At 44.4% G+C, this 11,442-nt stretch overlaps 1 protein-coding gene across 1 annotated transcript in view; it reads right to left on the bottom strand.

Moving 5' to 3' along the window:
• Nucleotides 1–1,817: 1,817 nt before the first annotated feature.
• Nucleotides 1,818–11,442, bottom strand: part of SLCO3A1 (solute carrier organic anion transporter family member 3A1) — a 136,483-nt gene continuing 126,858 nt past the window's right edge. The window contains exon 10 of the mRNA XM_038146628.1: nucleotides 1,818–9,299. Coding sequence (XP_038002556.1) covers nucleotides 8,920–9,299 — 380 coding nt within the window. The 3' untranslated portion in view covers nucleotides 1,818–8,919. The remainder of the gene's footprint in view (nucleotides 9,300–11,442) is intronic.

Below are 11,442 nucleotides of genomic sequence, written 5' to 3'. Positions count from 1 at the left end.
CCTTCCCCAAAACCTGCCTTACCTTCTCTGCCACAGCCACTCCTTCACTGGAGGATGCACAGAACACATTCACCCCCACTGTCACTTCTAGCAAACCTCCAACCTGAACTCTCAACCCTGCTCTTACTGGGACTGAGAAATTTCTGGAACAGTCAGAGCACCAGCCCAGCCAGCCAACCTGGGAGAACCAAAGAGATCATCCAGTGAGACAGGACAAGAATGAAAATAGTGTTTTTAATATAATTTACAGCAAACTTACAGTATGTATTTCACATCACATATTTCTAAACTGCTCATCTGGAAAATATAAGCTGCAAAAATACAGAACACAGTACTCAAAATATATCGAGCATGTGGCTTCTCTTATTTTTTTTTTTTAAGTCAATTGTACAGTGAAACATTTCCTTTTCCAAACCAGGTTTTGGTTTCTTTTGGAAGTGCTGCTAAACATCTGAAAAATTACCAGCAGTCAAATTACCAGCACAGTTCAAAGACTTTTCTGAGGACCACTTTCACTCGGGCACTGCAGGAAAACAGTGACCCCCAGCCCAAGAAGGGGCAGCAGCACGTGGGCTCATCCAGGTGCCACAGTGCTACAGACTCTTTGTGGAGATGCTCTGTGCAAGAAGGACCTTCTCCACAACCCACAAATGCTGCTCTGCCCAGGTGACCATGAAGGACAGCAATGGCTTGAGGGACAAACACCATGGACTGGTCTGGTACAGAGGCAGGTAAACACTCCTCCAGGGCTGTGGACCCTGCACAGAGCTCTGCAGGTGAGTTTCAAGCACAGGTGTGACAAACTGCATGGGGTGGTCTTATTCTCCAACAAGGCAATCAGTGTGGAAGCACCCTCCATGCACTGATGGAAGATTACACCCACACACCAGCTGCAAACACTTGTCAGAGAAGTCCCGAGCTTCTGAAGCCCAGAGAAACTCCCACCAACAACCCAGTTAAGAGATGCAGCAGGATTTGGAGGGTACACGGCAGGCCTGCCTCGTGAAAATGTATTATTTTCTTTATTTACACTATGGAGAAAGAGAATGATGGATAAAGGAGTGAGTTAAGGAACAAAGTAGGTTCCTAGTACTCTTACTAGCCAAAACCCCAAGCCCCTCAATCTCTGTCAGAGACACAGAGGAGCCAGCTGGTCAAGAACTTCTTTCCCAATATGCTTTGAATTTTAAGCTCTTGAGTTTGCTCATGTGTAGCTGCCACTAAAGGCTGTCAGGGGTGGGGAATAATCAGGTTACACAGGCAGGGCATGTGCTGCTGGTCAACCTCTGCAGCAGGAAAACAAAGAAAGAGAGATCAGCCACTGAAACCTGGTTGTTTCTCCACCATGAATGAGTCATGGCCAGAAGAGACTGGCTAGGCAGTCTCTTCTGCTCATGAACCACATAAAGAGCTGCTCTCCTCCTGCCTGTGTAAAGTGCCCCCACTCCCTCCCCTCTGATTTCAGATGGTGCTCGTGTCTCACGTGCACAGGGCAAAAGGAATTTTAGGACAGCCCTACTGCAAACATGCCCCATCTAATGCCATTTATGCATTGTTAGCTCATATGACTCCAAATGTCCCCGTGCCTGGAATGTGATGTAAGTACATACAGCAGGGAAAAAACCATTTCTGCAGACTGCATTTGACTTGTATCAAAATCCTAACGAACACCACATTAATTCTACTTTATTTACATGGTAGTCGCCAATAATATAATACAATACAGCGTTCCATTTGCAGTGGTAGGCACTATGGGTTTTAAAATGTCACAGCTCTTCCTTTGCTCCATCCCACCCCCCCTCCCTATGGATGTGAGCTCCCTGTTGTGCGGTCCCAGCGCTGCTCCAGTTTCCCCCTGAACCTGCTCTGGGATGGCTCTTCCCCAAAAGCAGGTCAGGGAAGCTGCTTTCATGTGCTAACGTGGAGAAACTTTGGTGGTCCAGACCACTGGCAGACCTTAGCCCTTGTCAGGGGCAGTCATGTGCAGCCTCCTCACCATGCTTTGCACCAATACACCGTGAAGGCAACGTGGGGCTGTAGCTGAGCTGCAGATCCCTAGCACAGGGAATAGGCCACCCATGGTGATCACAGAGCACCATTTGGTCCTGCTGCAGTGAGACTTTAGGAAAACGGCTGTGAGTCTCCAAGAGGGATCATCCTCCTCCTCCTCTGGTCGGGCAGGATGTGTCACAGGTGAAGAGCAGGGGTCATTTCTTCCTTTCAAGTTCACAGTTAGAGTTGTGAGGCACCAAAAACACAGCACTGTTTGCACTGAGGGGTAAATGCACTGCTGTTTGTGCGATGCCATACTGCAAGAGAAAACGGGTTTTGGGGGCTGAGATATCCGTGGCAGAGAAAGATGCCTTTTGCTGTCCTACCCACGGGCAATTCGTTTGGGAAGAACTAAGATATGTTAGGCCATATGCAACTCTCTTGATGCCCCAGAGGTTTCTGCTCCTGATCCACGAGCTGTGCAAACATTGCAAATAAAATTTACACCACCTGCTTCACCTCAACACCAATTCTCTCTTGTCTGGGTTCATACCGTTCTGGTGTTTGCTCTCAGCAATTACTCAAATGAGTGCTTCAACCAGGAGGAATACTGGGAGAGGCTGAGAATGTCAAGCCTCTGTGAGAGAGTATTCCTGGGAAGTGGACTGTGAGTTGGAAGCCAGCACTTTGGCTGTCCTGGAGCACGGTGCGTCCAGCGGCGCTCAGCCTGCTGACACTGAGCAAGGATCCTCTTACTCAATTCCTAATCACATACATTTAAACCAAGTATTTTTAGTGATGAGAAAATTCCAGCTTAGGGAACTCAGGGAGCAGAAATAACCCCTGTGAGTTTTATGTCCATCCAGAACAAATCCCTGTGTATGAATTATAAGAAAGTTTTTCCAACTTCTCCAGACCACAGATGATATGCAGAAACGACCTTGCAAAGACGCTGGAGACATTTTCTTGGTTTTCTCAGCAATTTGCAAGGAAGAAATAAAAGGGAAAATTAATGTACGAAGTTGCTATAAATTATTTGCCAAGTTGCAGCTGACAAGTTTGTTATTGCTTCTTGCCATATGCAGATACCAACTTTGTGCAGAACAAGTCCAGCACTACAAACTGCTCAGGGTATGACAAAGCTTTTCCTTCTTAGGATTGGACACCCTGCTCTGCCACACCTAATCTGAATAAATGGGGGAAAACATCACAAACTCATCCCCTCCCAAAGACCCCATCCCTGGGGTCACTCCATTCATCAAACAAAGAGAGACTGAAGCAAAGCTTTGACAAGCAAAACAACATAAACACTACAAACATCCTGAAGTCCTACTCTGGCAGCCATCTAAATGGATTGCTCTGTCCACACGGCTTCTCCTGAATTCCGTGTCCTTTTGGGACCAAGAGATGCTCAGAGCCAAGCAGCCAAGGCAAGACTGATGCTGAAAGAAAAGCAGCCCATGTTCACACTCTGCCCCAGGAAACATCAGTATTGCTGCTGGGCAGGCACAGCCTCCTTCTGCTCCCCTGAATTCAGGGAACAGACAATTGCCACAGATTTTACTTGGCATCACTAGTTAATAAAGAAGTACCTCATGTCTAAGAACTGCTGAAAGGCCATTTTTCAGCAAAGCAATTGTATTAAGACTCAGATTGGCTAGAAATGTCAATGGAATGATAGAGAACATCATTTGCAGCCTAGAAGTTGTAGATTTAGGGGATATAAGCAGAACAAACTATAACATTTTGAACATATGTAAAACTGAGCGAGACCTGCTGCCATCCCAGGCAAATTTAAATGCCTCTCAGTAACTCTGGATACCTTTTATTGACTTGGTAGAGCCAAGCTGTGCTTTGCCATTGGGGGAAGGAAGAACTGTGGCTAGAGAAAGGAAGCTGATGGTCAGTTTGGAAGAAAACACCCACAAACCATGGGTCTGGTGGAGGTAGGGCTTCAGAGACACCGAGTGGCTCAGTTACAATGTCCTTTCCTCCTCCTTGGATCAGTCTCAACCATCAGATAAGCATGGCTGAACCTGGCTCACACCAAAGGTTCCCACCTTAATAAACTGCTGCCTATATTCCCACCAATTGTATCTTGGCTGCCAACAAAACAGGTGAGGCACAGCGGCAGTGTGGGATGCTGGGAGAGGTGAAGCCAGATTTAATAAGAAAAGCCAGAAGCCCTACTGCAAACGAGAGCAGGTCAGTATTATTGCTTGTAATCAGGGGTGCTCTGCCCTCCGCACAGGAAGCTTTGTGAGCTTTGCACATATTAATCAGATCTAGAGAGAGAACAACAACAAACCTGCTGCTGTCTGCAAACACAGTTCACATGAAATTAGGGGGATAGATGAGCACAGCTGCATTTAAAGGCAGAGCAGGAGTAAGTCTGGAAACCCTTGTGAATAAAGAAACAAAGCTGTTATCACATCAGTCCAGTGAAGCATTTGCATGTGTCTTTTATACTGACAATTCCCCACATCACCTGCCAAGAACAAAGCGAGCATCACACCAAGAATGCCAAAGTCTGAAGAAAATACCAAGCCAAGCACACCCAGCTGTGACAAACTCTCATATGGCAGCAACAGCTGTGGCTAGCTTGGGGGCTAAAGCTTCACAGTGCTGGTAGGCTTCAGGTTGTTGTGGGCTGGCTGTGGAGTGAAACTGCTGGTTGTGAGATGGAGTTGCCTTTCTGTCCAAATGAAGTTCCAAGACTTCATTTACCAGGAAAAAATGTGAGTCTGTCTGAGACACAAAGGTGAACCTTAGGCACACTGCCTCCACTGCAATGTGATGAACATAAAACTCTGATGGGGATAAGAGGGGGTTCAAATCACACTCATTCCCTTAATTTTAATTTTTTTTTTTGCAAGGCAAAAGAAGTAAATGCATCTCAGCCATTTGGAAATACTCCAATCACTTTCCAAATGTCTGCAGATCATCAGTTCAATTTGGAAGCATTTTGAAGTGTAGCTAAGTCAGATAATGGAAGCTAATTCCTCTCTGCATCTTTCCCTTCTCACCTTCTGAGCAAGGTGAGACCCAACCACGATGAACAGCAGCAGCACTGAGGAGTTTAGTGCATCTCAGAGGGGAATGGCAGAGGGAGGTCCCCGTTATTGAGCTGAATTGCCAAGGATGGAAGGTTTGTGATATTCAAGTGGTAATTCAAGTGATGGACTTTTCAGTCCCACTCTACATCCAAGATGTGCTGGGTTAAGTCAGAAAAATGGATGATTTCTATAGGTATTAAAAGAAGGTTCTGGAAATGCATCACCTTGTTAACAAGGATGCAAAGAAACTATTCCAGTGTCATCTGCACCAATTTTAGACTGGGGTCCCCTTTTGATTCCACTGGGGCTATTCCAAAGTGGGATCTGAGCAAGGGAAAGGAAACCCCAACCTGAAGCCATGCAAGGCAACTGGTCAATCCCAGAGAGACTGCAGAATCTCAAGTAGTTTGTTTTTCCAAACATCCCATTCCTTAGCAGACAGCCACATGGGGAACACAGTGCTTGGAAACACCAAAAGAACATTTCTGCTGAGACTGAGGCCTCAACAAAACCCTGAATTTCAATGCCCTTGAATATGAAGAAACAATTTCCACCATTGGATCTGGACCACACAGCTCAGAGCATGCCGCTGTTCCTGTTGCTGGGAATGGGTGTTTTTCTAACTCCATCCTTGTTTTTTAAGTTTCCTGCATGGTTAAGGCAGTTGCAGGATGGAGGTGAAGCGCTGACAGGTGAAGGCCCATAACGCAGTTTGGGAAGAGGGAGGATGTCTGACACTCTTCCTCTGTTATTCTGTAACAAAAATTGGGTTGTAGGCAAAAATGGCTTGTGGTTCTGAAATCAGAAAAAAACCCCAAAATGCCTGCTGGTGTGGATGAAGGGTTTGGTCTGTGTATTTTCTTTCAACTAAAGATCTGTTCTTAAATCTGTACCACAGCACTGACAGCAAAGCCCTTCACGATGCAGGCATCAGACCTAACCCTGAGGGGAAAAAAAAATAAAAGAGTGGGATGGGGGAAAAGATTTTCAAGAGTTCCATTATCAAGAGAAATAAAAAAACAATCATGCAGAAATTTCAAGTTACAGCTTAAAAATAACATAAGTAACCCCATTCAACTGCATCTCCCACACATACTAACAGAAGAGATCAAATGAAAAAAGTAAAGAAAAACAAAAACGAAAATGTTATGTGCCCTGGAATCCTGTTTCTATAACTCCGGTCAAGGGAGACTTTTGACTGTAGCAACAAACCACAGCTCATGAACACTGGGAGTTTGTTTTACATCATATCAATCAGCATGCTATTCTCCTTCACCTTGGACTTTCAGAGGGGGAAATCATGAAATTGTGAAAGGGATTATGAAATTTCAAGCAATCAGGCTTTTAGAAAGGTTCTATTGTGTGCCATTTGTGTTCGAGTCTGAAAGTGTCTATAGTATAAAATTATGAGCTAACATTTGGAAAGACAGCAGTCTAAGTAATAAATCTGCAGAATGAAGAGAACTGTACAGAATGATTTCAAAGGCTTATACTTGACAATTATATATATTTTATGAGACAGTTATGCACCCTGTGCCTTTTTTGAATTCATTGTTTTATGGATGCAGTATCTCTATTTTAGCAGATAGGATACACTAAACCAATGTAATGGTCTAAAAAGCATCATTTACCACCCAACATAACAATGGCACTGCATAGCTTAATATTTTTTTTCCTTAAACTCCTTCATCAATTGAGTGATTCTTAACATGGCTGAAACCCAAGAATTAAATATCTGCAATTACAATATTTGTTGAGTATTTGGCACAATGGAGTTTATTTGATACACCCTTTTTTCCTGCCCTTATTGTTGCTTGACATGTAAATCTGTGCATAAGCTGCAAGCACACATTTCAATTCAATCAAGTGGAAGCAGTTTTATACTCCACACCCATGTTGCAAAGCCTGGGTAAGAGCAAAGTCTGCTAAAATGTGATGAACATGAGTGACAAGTTATCAACCCTCTGTAATTGTGCCAGCTCTGGGGTGTCCACTGCAGCAATGGACAAGGACTTGGGGAAGATCAGCCCCTGTGCCACCTGCATGGAAGTGACATCCAGCATGTGACTCAACATGCCAGGTTACTCCTCTAAACATCCTCAAGATCACAACAGCTTCGAAATTCACACAAAAAAAAGAACTTTTAATTATGATGCTAACCCTTAAAGCCCTTCTGACATTTAGTCCATTGGAAACAAGTCTGGTTCCTGGGAAAAAAACTCATTAAATGCCACCAATTTGCATTGCTTCCCAGCAGGAATGTTTTGGAAAACAAAAATGTGCATACAAAATAAGCCTGCCCCCCACGTTTCTCGTAATCAGATGAACGTTTCCCCATGGTTTTTGCAGGTTTAGGTAAGACTGCACTGCAGGAGCCAAGCCAAATCTGCTCCTGCATGGATGCTTTGTGGGGAGCTGAATGGAAGTTTGAGTTGCTCAGTGCTGGCCAGCCTCTGCTCCCATAACCCAGCCTTCCAGGGGGACACTATTCCCACTTGTACAAACAAAATGTGGCATCCAGGAGAGATTACTCCATCTTCCTCACATGGCTTCCACTGAAAGTCAGTGGAATTTCTCAGGTGAAAAGTAAAACACCAAATGTGAGGGCTGAAGGATTAAGGTCAGTATTCCTCTCATCTTGTACACACACCCACACACACGCACACACGCTTTAAAGAAAACATCCACCACACAATTTCTAGATTGCAAATTATATATATATATCTTTAAAAACTGGAGAGAACATCAACAGCCTCTCCACATATATATGTATTCACTGAGTCACATAGAATATGAAAAAACTATATAATGTAAATCATCGTATTATCTATAATTCTCCAACAGACAATTGTTTTTATAGAGACACAGTGCATTCATTCTCTTCTTTAAAAACATATTATGTGTCTTCATTGGCTTGGTAGCATATTAGAATGAAGGCGTATGGATAAAAAATGCAGAGGATTAAACAAACCCCTTGAGTCACATTACGTTTGGGTGAATTAAACAGGATCCTTCCCCAAACTAGCATAAATAAATCCTCCTCATGGAAAAGTGTCAGCGATTTAAGGGTTAACATATACTCGAAAATAATTTCAAAAAACATCTTATTAGAGGACTACACAGATAAGTATTTGGAACTCATCCCCCTTTTAAAAATGACAGCACGTTTGGCAAGTGTGAGCAAATGTCTTGAACTCTACTGGGTTTGAGATCTGAGCGCGGTTATTCACAGACAGCCACCGAGCTGCAATCTGCGAATAAGCCTGGCCTGGAAGGACTTGGATACCCCTGACAGCGTCGCTCGCCACCGGGAAGGTTTCCAGCAGCTTTCAAGGAATTTCTCCTGGACTCATGGCTGGTGACAGAGTGCGACTGGTGGAAGGACTCCAGCACCGCTCCCTCTTTGCCATCGCGGACGCAGCAGGTTGGAGCAGCACCCAGCCTGGCCAGCCCTGCAGGGCTCCACACACCCCATCTCAGCTGGGAAAGAACCTATTGCTGTTATCACCTTGCTGTTACCAGCTTGCTGCTATCAGCTTGCTGTTATCACCTTTCTCTACAGCTCGTGCCAAACTCTCTGCTGAACCTCTGCAGGTGCCCTCCTTGGAAGCTCGTACTGTCACCAAAGGGACTGGTGCCCAGCCACAAGGGCTCCCTGTTTTCTCCATCACCCTGCAAGATGTCACAAGTGATCCCATTAAAAGACTCTGTTCTGAAGAATCCTGGCTGGGTCTGACTTTGAGAAAAAGACAAAAGTTTCCTGTGTTGCCGTTGCTGTTTTGCAGTTGTTTCTTCTTTCATTCGTGCTCTCTCCTTGTTTTTATTAAAAAGGACCCTTGTATTATTAATATAGTTCACTCCTCCACAGTCACTATAAAACAGACTCCATATTTTCACACCACTCATGATCTTCAAGGTTATAGATAAATTTTGTCCTATGTGGTTGATTTTGGGGCACCGAGTCCCGCCCCAGATTGTCTAGGGTGAGAGTAGAGGCAAAAAACTCACTAGTGCTGAGACCACCTTCGTGGTTCTTGATGTATCTTTTATAGTTTTTCCTCAAGCACTGCCAGGTGGTTGTGTACAGGATGAATGCAAAGGACTTGAGGGCGATGGCAATGCTGACGTACAGGTATCTGTAGACCACGTTGTCATACAGTGCACAGGCTCCTTGCTCTCCACAAAATGTGCTCCAGAACAGACACGTGGAGTCAATCCCAGCCCCGAAGATCAGCGGAGGTGGGATAAAACCTGCCAAAATAAGAGAGACAAATCATGCTTCTATGATCCCTGTGATGAAGAGAGAGGACGTGACTGCAGTGAGTGGAAAGAGGGTACTTTATCAAGGCTGATAGTCCCAGCTGCAGCCTGTGATTCTAATTTTTGAAGTTCTACATCAACCTGAATGAAGTTTGTGGATGAGCTTTTAGCCTGGACTTAACGTCTGTGGAAGAGATTCCTGCTGATATCAACATGCAGCAAGGATTTTATTCAAGTTTGAGTGGCTTTTATTAAGCTTCTTGTTTGCCTAATGAGACTAAGTGGAGGGGTAAATGAAAGAGGAGGAGGACAGCCTTGCAGCTCATTCTCTTGAAACTGGCAAATCTGCACTTTAGAGTGTTGCCCTGAAGGATCTCATAGCATTCCAGCTCAGCACCTAAGATCAGCCTCAGCACTGAGATCCAGTTTTGGACTGTACCCTGATAGCAAAACATAGCAAAAGGTTTTCTCTGGATCTAAGGAAAAGAAACAATAGCCCCCAATAGATGTCAAAGATGCCATCAGAAAAGAAGGGAAAATTTCAGAGTGCCATTAAATGAAATATCACAGCAGGATTCTCCCACAGCCACTGCAGCTAACTACCGATGAGTGTTTCTCAATCGCAGTTTGCAGTAGAGCTGCAATCTTCAAGCAAAGTAATCACTCCAACCTCATTTAACTAATAAAAGAAATGTTTTTCTTGTCTACTTTCCCTCATCCTGCAGGGACACTGCAGCAACCCCCCCATTTCCCATTAGCCTGATGGTGATTAGGACATCCATGCTCCAGCTCCGCGCTCCCCAGCCAGGGCGTGCAGCACTGGGAAGAAAATGTGAACATTCTACATAATGTAACCATTTCTCTACCTTCTGCTGTATTTATGGGCAGAGGCTAGAAGCAGAGAAACCCTGAAAAAAGCCCTGATGGATAAAGCCACTGCTGTGGGTTAAGACAGTGAGCAAAGGAGAGCATTGCATCTACTGAAATCCAACAGCAGGCAGGCACAACACCCCCCTGACAGTATCAATGCAACCGTAGGTGCTGTGATGCCTGAGACTCTATAAATACCTGTGACAGCAGACACAAGGACTGCAGTTTTTAGACAGGAAAGTGTTTAATCTTGGATCCAGTTTCATCATTAACCTGGATTTCCAGGCTTAAAAAAGATACCTTCCTTCAGCTTGTCACGAGCAAAGTAGTGACATTCATGACATGTATCCTAAGACTACAAATAAATTGGTTGTCTTCACTGTTCTCTGTGGTAACTGAGATCTCTTTATTTTATTTTCTTGATGACTGGAGCACTGCAGATTTTGTTTGATCTTCCTTATATGTTGGTAAATGCAGGAATTAAGAAAGGTTATATGGGCTTTTGGCACTCATTTGAACCAGTCATTAATAGCACAAATGTAGTAAATAAAACCAAATGATAAAAAAGCAAGACAATCTGTTTGTTAGAAATACTTGTTTCAGTCATCATATCTAAAAACCTATGTTCTGGAAAAAAAAATATCAGCACCAGCTCTTTGTTCATCATTTCAATGACTACAAAATCCAGGCTGGGCTGGTTCTGCTTCTAAGTTAAAAGACACTTTTTTAGTTGAAACCTGTGAACAACCACACACTCAACCTGGATTTCGAAAATTCAGTTGGGCTCCTGCCACGAAGAAGCAAGAGGCTGTGCTGCTGACTGCAGTTTGTGTGCCCAGTGCTGCTGGATGGCACCTCAGGGGTAACATCCAGATCGGGCAGTGACTGAGGAGCCACATTCTTTCTGTAAGAACAGACAACCACATTTGGATCATAATTTTGAGGTGTGAGTCCCTGCTTGTTAACATGCTGAGAGATGTTGACACAAAGCTTTGGAGACATGCAGGCTGAACTTCAGGGTGAGCTGCCATCCCCACCTGCTGGCTTCAGCCTGGTGTCCTCATAAGACTTGAGGAAGGACCTGTTTCTCTTGAACTCCAAAGCTACTCCCACGTGAATGCAGTCATGTGGAAAAACCTTTATCAACCAGTGAGTACTTCAGGTTGTTTTTAGCAGAGGAGAGGATGAGAGACACACAGGAGCAAGTTGGTGCTCAGAACCCCCGAGACAAGGGACCTGAGCAGTTGCACTGAACACCAGAAAC

Source organism: Motacilla alba, chromosome 10 (assembly GCF_015832195.1).
Source record: "Motacilla alba alba isolate MOTALB_02 chromosome 10, Motacilla_alba_V1.0_pri, whole genome shotgun sequence".
NCBI classification, from domain to species: Eukaryota; Metazoa; Chordata; class Aves; order Passeriformes; family Motacillidae; genus Motacilla; species Motacilla alba.
This window is presented reverse-complemented; position numbering and strand designations above follow the sequence as displayed.